Source organism: Seriola aureovittata, chromosome 13, assembly GCF_021018895.1.
Source record: "Seriola aureovittata isolate HTS-2021-v1 ecotype China chromosome 13, ASM2101889v1, whole genome shotgun sequence".
Taxonomy (NCBI): domain Eukaryota; kingdom Metazoa; phylum Chordata; class Actinopteri; order Carangiformes; family Carangidae; genus Seriola; species Seriola aureovittata.
This window is the reverse complement of record NC_079376.1, coordinates 22,478,427-22,495,000: the sequence shown is the minus strand read 5'-3', so window position 1 is coordinate 22,495,000 and position 16,574 is coordinate 22,478,427. Positions and strand designations below refer to the sequence as shown.

The following is a 16,574-nucleotide window of genomic DNA, read 5'->3' as shown; positions in this document are numbered from 1 at the left end:
GCAGTCCACATTTTAAACTCCCTTAAAACCCTTTTAAACATGCATTAGCCCTTAGCACAACCTGCCCCTCCCAAAGATATTTTACACTTTACTGCTGTTTTATTTGAAGTGTTGATCCATAAGAAGATATTTGTAGTTTTAAGAACCAAAAACCGTCTCAATGCAGTTCTACATCTCCTCTCTCAGGCTTCTCTCTGGAGCTCTAGTAACAACAGGTCAGCGAGCCAATCAGAAGAGAGGAGGCTTTGAGCCTCTCTTCTGATTAGCTGACTGATTTCTGAGTGATCCAATAAAAATATAGCAGTTTTCAGGTAAACACTAAACACTAAACCAAATCCTGCAAGGTTGGGTGGTGCCTCCAGGTGGACTTGAGGCGTGGACTTGAGGCATGGTTGAGGTCGGTGACTGCTTTGTTGTGACATCACAAAGTTACAGAATTCCTTACGGCTGGTTTTAAGGCTCAGTTTCTGAATACAGTCTGTGTGCATTTCACTTTGGTACTTTCACAGTATTAATATAGAGCATAGACCTGCTTTATAATCAAACAACATATGGACATCTACCTTGATAATATATGGGACCTTTAAAGCCATATGTAATTATTTATCCATTTCTAAATTCTTTAAAAAAAAAAAAAGTAAATGTCCAGGGTTAGCTTACCGACTCCCTTAAACTGTAGAATGCACATGTGGCAGACACCTAAATCCTCATTTCATTGCTCATGTATATTGCACTCTAACATAACACCCCACTATATAAGACCTAAAATTGAGAGGCCTTAGGAGTAGCAGGGGGGAAATGGAGAGAACACAAAGGAGCATAGAGATCAGCTACCGGGCTCAAGTCCCATGTGGTTCAAATCCAGGGGTCTCATTCTCACTGATTTGCAGAGTAGCTCCCAGTATCAGTTCTTCCAAACAGCAGCAGTTTAGACAGCAACCAGGCGGCAGGCCAGAGATGAGCTAGCTCCTAGGCCTGCGTTTCTAAGCTGGAGGATGTGGAGAAAGGACTGTGGTCAGAGCCAAAGCTGAAATCTGCAAAGATTGAAGTACAGAGAGTCAGAGGGTCGACGTTCAGCTGGCACATGACGGCAGCTTTCCTGCTTGACAGTCACAAAAAAACAGCCGCATGCGTGTATTGTAGCAGGTGACGTGGACCCCCTCTGGGTGGGAGTCGCTGTGTAAAGCTGCTGCTGGTTATCCCATTGAAAGGACTGGGTGAGAGATGATGTCATTCTTCATAGTGTCGGATGCTTGGAATGCGGGCCACCTCAGCCCCCCCCCCCCCCCCAGCTGAATGGATGAAAACAAATCCTGTGGATCTACTGGTCGGCTTTAAGGGGCCCCACCTCTGGCACCCGGTAGCCATCTTCACTCTGGGGGGCCCCGGGGGGCCCCAGCACTTCTGGCTTACGTCATGGTAGCAAAACCATTATGATGAGATTAGTGTGAGCTTGTACACAAAGCCCTGGCACCATAGCATCTCGCCCTCTCCTCTATTTTTTGTGCTTATCCATTTCCAGGACCACATAGCTTCCTTTCTCTGCTTTATTCAACACCTTCCTCTTTTTTCCGTCAATGCGTCCCTCTCTCTTCAACTCTGATTTATCCATCTCTCTTTTCCAAGACTTTACTTTTTCCTCCCTGGCACACAGAGACTCATTTCCTGGGTTCATATGCATTTCAAAAGCTGCAGGAGGCTCCTTGTACCAAGCTGAAGAATTGAGAAGAGCAGCAGGGTGAATATCAAAACACTGCTCTGTAGCCTGTGGAGACCAGTTCTCAGTTAGGTAGGGGGAAGGCTGGACAATCAAACGGCACGGTGTGAACTTGACTCCCTCAGTGATCTGTAGTCATTGCGAAAATGTTGTGCTTAGTTATTGTTTTTCTTTTTCAATGTATTCTAATTAGCAAATTGAACGTATGGTTTCAAAATGAATGCTGTGTTCGATAACACAACCTCCCTTGTCATTGTAGGATGAACTGGACCTGACGGATAAGAACAGGGAGGCCATGTTCGCTCTGCCCGATGAGAAGAAATGGCAAATCTACTGCAGCAAGAAGAAGGTGAGTTGCTCCCCTCTGAACTTTATCGTACATCAGCTCCGGTCTCTGGCTGGCCCTCTCTTTGACTGGCTGCCTGAACCCACAGTTTAGAGCTGAACTGTCAGCAGTGAATGTTATTGAAGGGCCGCCTCTTACCAGAACCCCGCTTTGAACCATCTCAGCCACACAGTCAGCCCCCCCCCCCGTCTCCGATTGTTCATTTCTGCATCGATGTAAACATGTGCACATACGTATCAGGCCATACTGCACAATATTTTCTGCATGCTGTAATATGTTGTTCGTGCACATGTTAACAACAGAGTACACAAACAGCTCTCGTTTCAAGGTCCTCAATTTCCAAATCTCCCTCCCCGCGTCGGAGAAAGCAATTTCCTCATGCTGCTTAAGAATTGTCAACATACCATCGGAGCACTAGAACATTCTGGTTAGCCCTCTCTTTCACCCCTCTCCCCTCGCCAAAATATCTCCCGTTCTCTTCGTACCCTTCAGCGTGTCTCTCCACAACAACTCTGGTCTCACTTTGTGGTCAAATATCCACCAGGAAATGACATTGTGCTTGGAGAAAAAGGGGAATTCAGACCCCCTCTCTAGCTCAATGGCAAATTGAATAAATAGTCATAAACCCTCCCTTGTGTCTCTTTGCTAATTTGTTTGTTGGCTGAGGGTTTCATGCTGGAAGCAGGACGAGGATCAGACCCCTCCTTCCACTTTCCAAGGCATGCAGGCTGAGCTTCGCTGATGTGATATGCTCTGACAACCTTTTTAAAAAGGAGTAAACACACACCGCTTTATGTGTGTGTGTGTGTGTGTGTGTGTGTGTGTGCGCATACTCGTGTGTGCGCACCTGCATGTGTAAAAGTTTGTACTTGTATGCGGGCCAGTATTGAGTTACTAGGAAAAAGAAGAGCAGTGGAATTGTGGTGTGTTTAGAGGGATGTCAAGGCGAGGATGGAAGCTGGAGCACCACAACAGCTTACAATGAAATGGAATAGGAGTAAAAATAATACAGGAGGGAGATATAATCTTTGTTTTAATACATTATGATAACTGTAGGACTTGCAATGTGCTTGAATACATTGCATAGTATCAAAGGGGATTGAATTGTTGGCAGAATGCACATTAGCACATGTGAACCCACATAAAAGACACAAGGTCAATAATACTCCAGTATCAGTTATTGAATATCTCACTGAAGCAACCACAGATGTTTATAAGGACTCTTTGTGCTGTAGCAGAAGGTAGCGGAAACAAAATTTTGGCAGCGGCCTGGGTATATTGGAAGCGAAATGGTTTGCAGTGTGCACCTAAGCCGGGTTCAGAGGTAGGATATATTAGTTTGTCGTTCCTCCCTCATCTCTCCCAGTCAGAAATCATTTCCTCTAAGACTAAGGTGAAAAAAAAACAGCCATGTGTCTCGGCCAGGAAATGGAGAGCAAAAACTAGGGTAACAGTGCACAGCGGAAAGCCGGAGGAAAAACCAAACAAACCCCTCATTCATGGATAAAGGCGGCGTAATGGAGAATGAGGAAAAAAAAAAACAAAAAAAAAAAAACAACTGGCATGCAATATAGGATAATAACCTGCATGTCTGTGTGCGAATATGCTAGCAAGAAGGCATGAATATGGGCACACACATGAGCAACCATATATTTAGGAAAATACAGACATAACACACACACAAAAACGCATACACATGCATACACCGCACAATACTCGCCCTGTGTTCCTGAGAATTACAGCATGACAGTGATTTGAATGGGGACCAGTGGACAGCAGAATTTCCCTCCGCCGTTCCTGTCAGCGACAAACACTGGTCCCCTTGTTTCCTCCAGCCAAGCGACTGCTCCAGTTGTTGTGGTTAGATAACACTTGGAGGGAGCCGCTGAGGGCGCGACACGGGGACAAACTAACTTTGTTCACCTGTAAAGCAAACTGCCCAGCACATTTACTGCAAACCGCTTAACCTTTGCCAAGTCCAGTTTTTTTTACCGCAGTCGAGTGAAAACTACGTATTACAAATCTGGTCACTGTTACGTTTTCGCATAAACTGAAGAAATGAATGTTTCCTTGTGGGATTAAAAAAAAAGAATTATCCCACAACCGTTTCACATATTGACATTTTAAGACACATACAGTTGTTTTTTTACCAGAACCATAAAGATGTGTTTAGTTGGTCTAACCCAAAATGAAAAGAACTCCAAAACAAGCAGACAGACACACAACCCGATGTTAATGTGGCTAACGTGTTAGCTGTGAGCGGGGCAACATTATCATCCAATTGCAGTTGGTTTTTGGCCATGATGTCTGACACTCTGCTTTTACCACTGGTTTGGTCTCCCTGAAGTTCTGAGATAAATATCCGGGTCTTTAGCTTGCTAGTTGTACATTTTTCTTCTCCAGCTATATACTAATTTTGAAACAAGGTTGATGAGAAGTCAGACAGAATCATACGTGAAATACGTCTCCGGTGCTAAAACAATAAGATTAAAGAGGATAAAAAAACCCTGTAGAACTGGTGACTGCTGAGTTAACAAAGAATTCTCTGTGAGTTTATAACTTCAAGACTCCCCTTTCACATTACACACAAGCATCTGATTCAGTGGGCATCATGCAAGATCCAGTCATACGAACACATTTGTTTTTAAGTAGCACATGTTCTCGTACTTCCTCAAATTTTCTGTTAGGTGAGAACAAAATTGACGAGTGGTCCAAACCTGTCGTACTGTTCTTCTTCACATGGAGAAAACACATTTCTTTGATTTAAGAATTATAGTGTCTTAGTGTGAACGAGTTTGGGGTTAAATATGATACCAAAATGGATGTAATTAAAAGATATCTCTAACAAACTTAATGCTCTACTCACCATATCATCATCATGGCTTTCCAATTTACTTTTAGCATTTTAGCATTTTTATTGGGTTATTTTGTCACAGCAGCTCATACATTTAAGTAGTAGAGAATTCTCTCTCTGTCCAGTATTGTAACACACAACAGAGGAATGTGTTGTTTATTGCAACTTCTGCAATATCTGCTGTCTCACCTTTGCCACACAGCTCCGTCGTCTGTGTTACACAGTGGCTTTCGGCATCGATGGGATATTACTCGTGACATATAGCCGGGCAGATGGTGCTGCTGGAGGGGACATTGCTCAAAAGCACAGAGTGGTGACTACAGCCAGGGACAGGCAGCTACATCAGAGCCAGAGTTATTATCATCTGCAATCTGTTTAAAAAAAAAAAAAGAAAAAAAAAAAGAACAATAACGATTCAGTTCATATAATTCGATAATTGTAAAATGCTTAATATTGGATCCAATAATCGACCGGGCCGGTAACGGGTTGACCCCTGATCTGACATCATATGATGCAGCCTAAACAAGTGGTTCTCAAAAGGGTCCTTGAGTGGGTTCCTAGCAGAAAGGGTAATAACTTATTTTCACTATAATTCCATCCATAAGTAACACAATGACAGAGCGTATGGCTGTTTTGGTCATGGGTTTAAACATTTTGTGTAATAGAACATCTAAAAGCTAAAATCTTCTCAGATTGGGGGTCTGTGGTCTCAATTGTGTCAGATTGTGGGTCCTTGATGTGAAGAACTTTGAGAACCAATGTGTGACATTTTTGTGAGTGTGAGGCAGAACAGGCAGCTTTATGTATACGGCACTTTTAGGGGTATGGGTATTGGCAGGGGCGTGCTAATGATCAAATCTCACACTCGTGCCTCTCCTCATGAACAGGTAGTATTTATAAGTCTGAGATAAGTTTGTGCAGTTGAGGGAGCTTGGAGAACACTCGAACAAACAATCCTCACAGAAAGAGAAAAAAAAAAAACAGTCAGCGGTGATGTAAGAGAATTAGTCTAACTCTGGTCTCTGTACCATGACTAACTAGAAAATCTTGTCGAGGTATTCAGACTATACATAAACCAACCGTATCTGCACTTCTGATCTCTGCCACCCAGTCAGCCACAGCCAAGGGTATTTGCTGTGTGTGTGTGTTTGTCTGTCTGTGTGTGTGTGTGTGTGTGTGTGTGTGTGTGTGTGTGTGTGAGGGAGAGGAAGACAGACAGAGGACTTCATTCTTGGCGAGCGTGAGAATGAAATGACAGTTGTATACGTGTGCAGCGTAGACGTGAAACAGAGATGGCAAATCTTCATATATGAGTGTATTGCCGTCCTGTGAGGGTGGATGTGTGTGTGTGTGTGTGTGTGTGTGTGTGTACGTGTGTACATGTTTTTGCAAAGATGACTCTTGCAGCCCCCAGGTAAAGAACTCGATGTAACATCTAATAACTCCTGATAATCGTTCAGTGCTGGGAGCCAAACAGGGTCTCCTGACTCACATTAGTAGCGCTCCACTGACCACACACACACACACACACACACACACACACACACATAAATACACACACAGTGTTTTCAGCCCATGATCACACAATATGGCCCTTTATTGGTGTCAAAACACAAACAAAAATAGCCTTGATCCAAAAATTTCCCTAAAAAGAGGATTTTCCGTTTCACTGCTCGAGATCATTCAACCACACGTTATTTTCATCTCAGATGCTGCCTGTGGATTGGCATGTCTTAACACAAGTACTATGTGAACCCCCCCCCCCCCCCCCCCCCCCCCCCCATTGCCCTCTCCTAAAGTGGCAGAAGCATATGTCTTCAGTTATTAGCCACATGTGCTTTATCCCCATCACTTAAACTAATGTGACCCCCGGCGACGGATTTCTGCTCGAGCATGTGCTAAAACGTGTGTAATGTTAGCTACCTGCAAGACATGGCGAGCATTACATAATCTTCCAGAATTCAATATCCTGTCCATTTCCTGTCTCTCTAGGTGAGACTTTATATCCCGGCTTCCATAGATAAATATTCCCCGCAGAGAGACTGGCTCTTTGGAATGTCGGACGGTCTCCCTCGTTGAGCAGACGGGAATATACTGTATGTGGTGACAGCTGGAGCAGAGAATATGGGAGAAAATATTGACTTAAATGACAGTATTTATACATTGGTTTCTAGATAAATCACGAACGTTTCAGTGGAGAGTCATTTTTGGTTCATCAGTCAGCCTGTGTGTTAAACATTTAGTTATTTACAGTACTGTGCAAAGTTTTAATCACTTCAGATGTTCAGATTCTCATCTATCATGCAACAGCATCAGGCTTGTGATCGGTCCCAAGTTCATTCTGCAGAATGAAACAATGACCCCGAACATACAGTCAGGGTGACAAAGAACTATCTTCAGTGACGAGAAGAACAAGGAATCCTGCAACAGATGGTCCCCGACAGAATCCTGATCTCGAGGTGACTGAGTCAGTCTGTTCTCCCAAGTTCTCCAAGATGCTTGGAACACCTGCCAGGTTCGCTTCTAATGAAGTTAACTAGTAAATGAAAACTATTCATGGCATTATTTTTGAAAGCAAACTCACTTTACTTTAAGTGTCTAAAACTGTTGCACAGTACTGTGAATAAGAGTTGACCTCTGAAATAATTAGCAGAATTAGGGCTGTGTTTTGTTCAACCAACAGTTCAAAACAAAAGATATTCTGCTTTTAGTGATATTTGATAAAGAAACAAACCATTTTTAGCATTGAGTTGAGCAACAAACATTATTCCTTTACTCACCAACAGCTGTCAGCGATGGGAAGCAGCACCATCGTTAACTGTCACATCTTTTGAAATTAGCACGCTAACCAGCTAGCCACGGCCTGTCTTGTCACTTTTCCGATAGTGACTCACTGTAGCCTCCAGCTGTAGACATAGCACTGCTCACAGGATGTGTTTAAACCTCTTGTATTATAAACGATGGCTGTCAAGTGGCAATCACCAACACCCACTCCCAGCAAGAAACCGCATTTGGCGGCAGAGAAAACTTAGAAACAGCCCCTTTAAGCACTGGCGGCACTATATGCAGTTCTTCTTCTGCATAATGTTATTTCTTGCCAAATACAAATTCCTCTAACTGGGAATATACAGTCATTTGCAGTTCTCTCCTTTGTTCACAAAGTGGTCTTTGAATATAGGGTATTTCATCCAGTATTGTGCTGCTGCCAGTGCTGTCATGTGTTGGACGGCTTCTGAGAGTCCCCACATCACAGCCAGGGTCCCCCCGGGCCTCCTTGAGCACATGGGAACATTGGAGTGTTTGAAGCCTGACGAGAAACTCCAATTGCCAGAGAAACTGGAGACCTTGTGGAAACATGGTACTAATAGCCAATGTATAGATTCAGACGCAGAGCAGTTGAACTGCACTTGAAGGAGGGTTTGGGTTAAGCTGGTGTGGATGTGAGCAGGGACCTGGAATCAGCACAGCAGCTTGTGGCATAGCATTATTGCTTTTTACCCTCCTCAGAAATAAAATGTAATTGAGAGAAAGTTTTACAGTCAAACAAACAGTAGTAACGTCCCATGACACTTCAAAGTGCTTAATGTTTAACTGTGGCCAATGGAACAGTGAGGCTTTACCCCCTGTTGCCCCTTAAAAGCGTGACTTGAAAATGTACTCTGCATGTGTGTCGGACTCTTAGAGCCTGTGAGCTCAATTATCATTGTCAGTGAAACTTTTCAGGAGGTTTGAAATCTTTGACACAGGCTTGTTACTTGACAGCGGGGGAGCCGAAATATGTAATTTCATCCAATCCTCCAACAGGTGCCCCTGCAAACGCACTAGCCTGCCAAGTACACAGAGAAATATTCCTGAACTCTGGCTTTAGTCAGGTATTTGGACCTTCACAGAAACAATATACCCCTCAACAGATGTTCGTAACAAGAGGAGCACCTTAAAGAGATATAGCTGATACACTATTGGGGATTCCTGTCCTGCTTTGCTGCAACCCAGACTGTAAATCATATTTAATGTCACCAGACATGAGGAATGTACAGTGTGGTGTAAGTGTGTAATTGCTGTAATAGAATGATGGGCTTGACCTTAAACTGTCGCAGTGGAGCACGCGACTGGAATGTTTTCACCCAGAGGACCTTTAAGTCGAAGAGCTCTCGGTACCTTCAGCTCTTTCATTCAAATGTGCGCAGATGCAGACAAGCACAAGCTCTCCATTCACATCCAAAGTCCACTGTTTGCACTTTTCATTTACAACAGGCTCCACTCTATTGAATCTTATCGGGACATTTTAATACCAGTCATCAACTGTGATTAACTCCCAGAAAGGTTTGATCAAGCGCACGAGAACAAATTTACCATCACGTCAGCTCTTGAAAATTCCATCTAAAAAGCAAATATTCAGGAAGTGTGTGGACTGATATGACTAGGACCCCCAAAACAAACCTCATGTTGCAATCATTTTTTTTCATTTGTCTCAAAACAAGACGATAATTACAGTACTTTACTTCAGCTCATGAAACTGCCAGGGTAAATGTTGCATTGGACTCGACATGTTTTCGAGGGTGTGTCGGCGGCTGTAATTTTGCTGAAGGGCCAGAGAGAGGCAGTTAAGTTGTTAATCTCAGCGTCAGGATCTGTCTGGCATTGCGTCCTGAGTGTGTCAGCAGTATAGTGGAAAACACAAGCTGAGTAGTACAGTGAGGTCTATTGTTTTTGTTTTAGTTTAGCCATTTAGCTTGAGCCGAAATTCTGGCACGGGGTGCTGCAGATCAGAAACAATGGTCATTACGAGGACTGAAATCCACACTGACCGAGCCAGCAGTCTGTAGTGAAGCTTCTTGAGCGTATACCATTCTGAAACCAGTGGATTTGCTCTTTCTGGAGCTCACTTTTTATGTGTGAAGTTCATTGGGTTGCTGGAGATAATGAGAGGATTTTATGTCTGGGGACAATCAATTCAGGCTGGTTCAGGCCGGCTTAATTAACAGAAAAAGGTCATTTGCTTTTTTCTGTGTCATGCCACCACGTAAATATTGAAGCAGAGCTTTAGAAATAAAGGGACTGGGCTGCATAAAATATTGATTTTCCATAATAAGAAGGAACAGGCAGTGATTTCATGAGCTCTTGGTGCAGCATGGATCCCCTCATAGTAAATGAAGTTGATGAAGTACTTGAAGAGAGATATGTAAGCTATCAGAGAGCTTCATTTGTCCTGATGTAAACACTTCTGCAACATACAGTAGTTTGATAAATAATCTGTTGGTGGAGCATTATATATAATAACTTTTATAGTATCATTATCATTCTGAGCAGATGTTCTGCCATTGCCGTATTGTTACTGTTATCATGGTCATTTCCGTTGATGGATCCAGCTAACTCAAGCTATCTGCTCCTACAGCTTTATGTAGGAAGAGGATCTGAACATGCTGAATGTCTCTAGTGTCTGTGATGATGGATAAAACATACCATCATATGTTGAGATTCAGGATACACTGAAAGCATTGGCAAAGAATGACTCTCTTACCTTACAAAACTATCATGGCATACTGTAACTTTCCACCTCTCGCTGACATGCACACAGTAACAAGAACAACAAGAACGCTCCACCACTGCTCTAAGCTAAAGAAGACCAGATGTGAACGGGGGACATGGTCTCTTTATTCCCCTGTGCCTTGGTTGCTCGTGGCATCACGCTTCCTCGGATTGGTCAGGACAAATTGATCTCAGGCAGAGCTGTTTGCAAACTGTTGTGGAGTGCACTTTGTTCCTCAAGGCAGTTCTTCTTTTTCCCTCTTTCTCCAAGTAATAAAAGCTAAGACAAGTGAACAGTCTGAGATGCTGTGACCCAGTTATTATGGACTGGACTGCCTGATCCATTTAGTCTTCATTTTGACGTTGAGGTGTGGAGCGAAGGTGGAAAGCGGAAGGATGAAGTTAGGAAAGTGAAATGGTATGAAAATAAAGTAAAATAAATGTATCTCCTGTGCAGAATTGCTTTTGAAACAACACAAGTAAAAAGAGCCACAGCAACCCGTAGAGGCTGAAGTGTTCATTACAATCCAGGAGCACAAGTTGGATATAATGAACAACATGAAAAACAGACAGTGTTGGAAGTGGAAAGGCATGGTCACCTGGAGACCATAAATGTCAGGAGTTGGCCCCATTACATTTAGATGTTTCTGGTGCAAAAGAAGTTTTGGCCTGATGTTGCCTTCAGTGGAAAGGCCACGGGGTTACCAGAGGCATAAATATTAACAGCAGATTCCATGTAAATCCCACAGTCGTTTTTTTTTTTTTTTTTAAAGATATCTTGTCATGGACTAAAGTCCCAAGTAGGTTCTCCAGGAAAGGTCAGGGCATCATCCTCTGAGGAAAGGACTGGTTCCAGACCTCTGAATCGCTATCCATGTCAAATAGCATTCAAATAGGTCTGGCGTTGTGCTCATCGATGGCTGCTTCTCCCAGTCAGAAAAAACTATTGACAAATCAGAGATTAGTGGGCGAAATGGGATGTCAACTACAGTACATAGCTGGTTATCTGGACCCACCATCTGACCTTGCAGGTTTCTCTGAGTGTTTACCTGAAATCTGTTATATTTTTAGTGGATCACTCTCAGAAGAGAGACTCAGAGCCTCCTCTCTTCTGATTCGCTCATTGACCTGTTGTTACTAGAGAAACCTGAGAGAGGAGATGTAAAACTACACTGAGATGGTTTTTGGTTGGATGGTTCCTCTCAAAACTTCAAATAAAACACCTGAAAAGTATAAAATATGGAACCTTTATATCAACATATTTCTCTGCTCAGTTAACAGTGACATTAACTGCTCTTAGCAACCGCAACCAAATGTGAACTGAAAGTGCTGTCCGCAGAAAGGATATGCTATTTGATACTGACTGGTTAAAACAAAAAATGGTAACAGAAGATGTGTTGCAATGCTACTGTGTTTGATTCAGTCTGTCTTTGTGTCTCTGCACAGGAACAAGAGGACCCCAACAAGCTGGCTACCAGCTGGCCCGACTACTACATTGACCGGATCAACTCCATGGCCGCTGTAAGTCACACTCTGAGTGTCCCCAGATCACTGAATATTCCTCGCCAGCCTCACTCTCCTCTGACAGTACATTAGACTTACTCCAGGCTCCCTGACTGCCACTCGTCAGAGGTCACTGCTCAGTCATTCTCCCTCAGATTTCTCTCTTGGCTCGCTTTTTATCATCTCCCTGCTGACTGCTTGTTATATGTGCACGACCACATTCCTTTGCTGCGACCCCAGCGTTCACACACACTGTGATGACAAACAGGCTATTTAGCCGCTCAGCAGCTCAGTCAGTGGGAATGACTGTCAAAGATGCGGAGCAAAGCCAAGATGGCAATATTCATTATTTCTAGCCTGAATGGCTGCCAATAAAAAACAACATGATACATGTTACACAACTGTTTTCTACCACGATCTCAGTATCATTTTTATATAGTTACTGCCATTATGTAAATTGTATTATTTGGTTGAACATTTGGCCACTGACTGTGACCTCTCAACCTGAGTCCTTATGTGGTTGACAGGTTGGCTCCCAAATGTTTGGAGATCATAAAACGTGAACTGCTCTTAGAGGATGACATGTGAGCATGAAATTTAGCGACTTATTATTGGTGGAGACAGCGTTGCAATTCTAGCAAGAACCCCTCATATCAGTAACAGAGCAAACCGGCGCTTAATACAGACTTTCCAGGCCATCGATCAGATAAACTCTTCAACCATAACTTAAACAGGCCACCTTAAACATAAAGCCAAAACATAATGACATTTAATATCTGTTTATTGCCATTTTGTTTGCTTTTCTGGCAAACACGTCTGTGTTAACAATCCATGTGGAAGGCTGCTATTTTCACAGCTGTTTTTGTTTACCGCCTCGTGAATGAGCTACTTCTGAACGCTGTGGTGGCACCTGAGCTTAGCGTTGAAGTCTGGAGAAACGATTTTTTCTGACATTTTCTTAAAGGGCAGACAGCACCTACACACACACACACACAGACAGACACACATGCAGACACATAGACATACACAGTATTTTAAGGGAAAGTGCTGATTTGTGAGTTGACAAGAATTTTAAATCCACCGGGGCTGAAGCGGTGCCTCTGTGTTATTAGATGTCAGACACACAGTCAGGGTCTTTTTTTTTTTTTTTTACTATATCTGCTGCAAAACACACTTTTGAGTCTTTGCAAATCATTTGTATATAGTTTTCAAAAGTGTAAAATTGTGCCAGTGTGAGATATTTCCACTCTTTCCAGTGGTCTAGAAAGTGTCAGTGTGAATAATTGCACTCAACTTCTTTGAAGAAAAAAGGTAAAACAAATTGATTCACATTGGAAGCAACTGAAATGATATTACATCATTGGCAGAATTGGTTTTGCTTGCTTAAAGGAGATTCAGATTTTATGACTCTATAATAGATGAATAACTTCTTGAGAAAGATATTTTTTTCAGTCTCTATTCCCCTTTTTGCACAAGTGGTCTCTTGTTCGAGACCCACTTTAGCAGGGTCTCCCTTATTCACCATAACTCCAACAAATTTCCTCCCCTTCCTGAGTCATTTTTTTTCACCCCCCCTCCTTAGCAGTTTTCCATTTTCTCCGGCACAGTGCTCCAGACAGCATCTTGACAAGAGAGCATTTTGAAATTCGGAGGTGCTCTGCTTGTCCATGACTTCATGTCTTGGCTCACAGGCGAGCTCACCAGGGACAGCCCCTTCCACAGTAGCGGAGTAGCTGGATGAGCTCATTTTTGCTTTGCCGCCCAGAGAGATTACTGCACAACCAGCATCTTGACGTTCATTCATAAAACCTTGTCAGAGCCCCGAGGTTGTTCGTGATAACTCAAACATCCTCGTGACTCGGACAAGAGTTACTGTAGCCCTGCTGTGTCCCCAGCTAGTGGGCCGAGCCTCAGCGCTCCCACCTGGATAGGGCGGTCTGTAGATGCACAGGAAAAGGAGATCCAACACAGTGGCAAAGGGTCACAAATTGTATCAAGTTAGATTTCCATGTCTTTTTTTTTTTGATTATGCAGCAGGTCTTGGTTCTATATTAATACTTTGAAAAGTATCATTGTGGTGATTTTACACACTTTATAATGGAAGGCTAGTGAATATATGAACATGTAACAACAGGACTGTTGATTCCACTTCCAATCACATCATACAACACAATGTCAGTTGTTAGTTTCTAGCCACCCGGGAACATCAGGATGATAGCTAGGTTTCAGCTAGTATTTTATTAGCTTGTGCCTCTGACTGACTCTGCATGACCACTTTAATGAAAATAATGTTGTTTTGCCTTCATTTATTTTGAACAAATGCCTTTTTTTTTTTTTTTCCTTTTTGACGCATCAGTGACGCACATGGTCCAAATTAAGGTTTTGATGAACTGCACTCATCACTCACTCTGTTAACGACGCACTGACGACTAGCTTGCAGGCACAGCTCTGGCTCTGGGGGGCACTTCCCATAATAACGATTTAGGGAAGTACCTTCTGCCGGTTTACCAATCGGCTATAATAGTATCCTTATGTGCGTGTTGGCCACAGGTTAGAATGAGCTTACAAATAGCAGATGTAGGAAGGAGCCATTTGGCTAGACTCTCTGACACGGTGAACTGGCTCGCAGCACGACCAAATCATTCACCCTCCCCAACACTTGTTGTGTCCAACTTCCCATTGACTATGAACATATTCGTTGAGAGAAACTGGAGCCAGCGCCTTTACTTCTTGGCACAGGGTTCCCTGAACCATCTGGACACGATGGATGTTTTGACTGCGCTGTTTCTAGATTAAACACTCTCACACACTGGACAGACCAGAGCTGTTGTTAGGTACTCAAACATGGGGTGGCTTTAGTTCGCTATGTGGGTGCTGTTTGTTCTTACTGAGGAATATTTACACCCAGCTTTGACCTGCATGTCTTTTTTTTAAAGGTTGAAGGGCTGGAAAACAGGGTAACGTTTAAGCAAATATATTTTTCAAACAAATTAATGGGCAGCCACTGTGACTGGCTTACTCCACTGCTGAAACACTCATTGTTTGAACCTTAGCACTTGGCACTATGCTGCCATGGAAAAACGCCTGGAGAGGCTAAACAGAAGCCCTGTGGCCCTGACTAATGGGAACACAGAAGCTCTTTGATGTTGCTGATGGAAGCCTGTAAGTGATGTAGAAATGCATTAACACTAACACTGCCCTAAGTGTTTTTTATGATTTACCTTATTTGTTGAAAGCTTGATTGGAGCTAATTGTCTGCATGACTTATTTCGGCGTGTTGTAGGCTGTAGCTTCACACAAAAGGAAAATGAAACGGGGATGATGACCAGATGACCTGTTTGATTTGTGGTGCCTGAAACATTAGCTCACTAATGAGCCTCTGATTATACTGTATGTGCTAATTGAAACATTTACTTGTAAAGATGAGGAAGTATGTGCTGCTGCTGTCTTGCTGCTGCCAAGATGAACATCCTTGTGTTGACCCAGTAGAAACAATGAAAAGCTCTTAATTAAAAGTGAAAAAATGCAGAATTCGTGCCAGTAGCTTGTGTGTCCAGTGGCACCTGATATAAAGCCATAATTGAGGAATATCAATCAGTTGTTTTTCCACTAAATTACATCTTTACTTCTCACAATTTCTCCAGATGCAGACCCTGTTTGCCTTTGATGAGGAGGAAATGGAAATGAGGAACAAGGTGGTGGAAGATCTGAAGACAGCACTTCGGACTCAGCCCATGAGGTGAGTGAATGTCCTTGTTTACCTGCCCTCTGACCTTTTCCTCTGCTGCAGACTGTACAGAGTTCTGCATCGTGCACTCCTACTATTTGACTTGTTGAAGTAATGCCACACATTAAATTTAGTTAATAATGTAACATGCTACAGGAAAGATGGACTTTCTTGGTCTGTCTTTTGTCTACTTATAATAGCACCAATTAATGATATTTTTAGATCTACACCAAGTTCCTCTCCCCCTGACATGGTCATCAGCAGCTGTTAGGCCTCACTCATCACCACAAAGAAACATTCAAGGACATTGGACAGCCCACTATTACAAACTGCCTCCCATTCCCCGTCAGCAGCTCCTTTGGAGCTGTCCATCAGCCTGTGCCAGTTGTGTGATGCAGTGGTCTGGACCAAAGTGGGGGTGTTGAGATTTCCTAAGGGAGGCTGTGAAGCGACAGACCTAATGTGCTGAGTGACAAAAACCCAGGACAGCCTCAGTGTCTGGGTCATGTCTGGGTTGTGTGTGTGTGTGTTTTAGGACACATGTGTAGGCATAGTTGTGTTTGTATCTGTGAATGTATGAGTATCCAGAGCTGTAACTGGAAAGAAGGTTGGTGAGAAGCTGCTTATGGTCTAGACACGAGGTAGGAAGTCATTAGAGAAGTTGCTGCTTCTGGCCCTTCAACGTTCTTGAATTTACATTCTCATGTATTCATAGTAAAACATTTCATGAGCTAATTATACAAGTAGTTGATATTTGAAGTTGTTGAAGGTATTCATAGCCTGTTACTGATGTTACTGTATGTCTTCATCTGGGTCACAAATGGCCAAATTATTTATGCAGGTCCATATCATTAGCAAAAGGGAAGGTGAGGATTTTTTTGTAAAGAACATTATCATA

At 43.0% G+C, this 16,574-nt stretch overlaps 1 protein-coding gene across 8 annotated transcripts in view; it reads left to right on the top strand.

Annotated features, from left to right (window-relative positions):
• The window catches only part of daam2 (dishevelled associated activator of morphogenesis 2), a 98,749-nt gene that overhangs the window by 47,306 nt on the left and 34,869 nt on the right, over window positions 1–16,574 (top strand). For all 8 annotated transcript variants that reach the window (XM_056392808.1, XM_056392809.1, XM_056392806.1 and 5 more), the window contains exons 3-5: window positions 1,977–2,066; window positions 11,893–11,967; window positions 15,594–15,688. In XM_056392808.1, coding sequence (XP_056248783.1) covers window positions 1,977–2,066; window positions 11,893–11,967; window positions 15,594–15,688 — 260 coding nt within the window. The remainder of the gene's footprint in view (window positions 1–1,976; window positions 2,067–11,892; window positions 11,968–15,593; window positions 15,689–16,574) is intronic.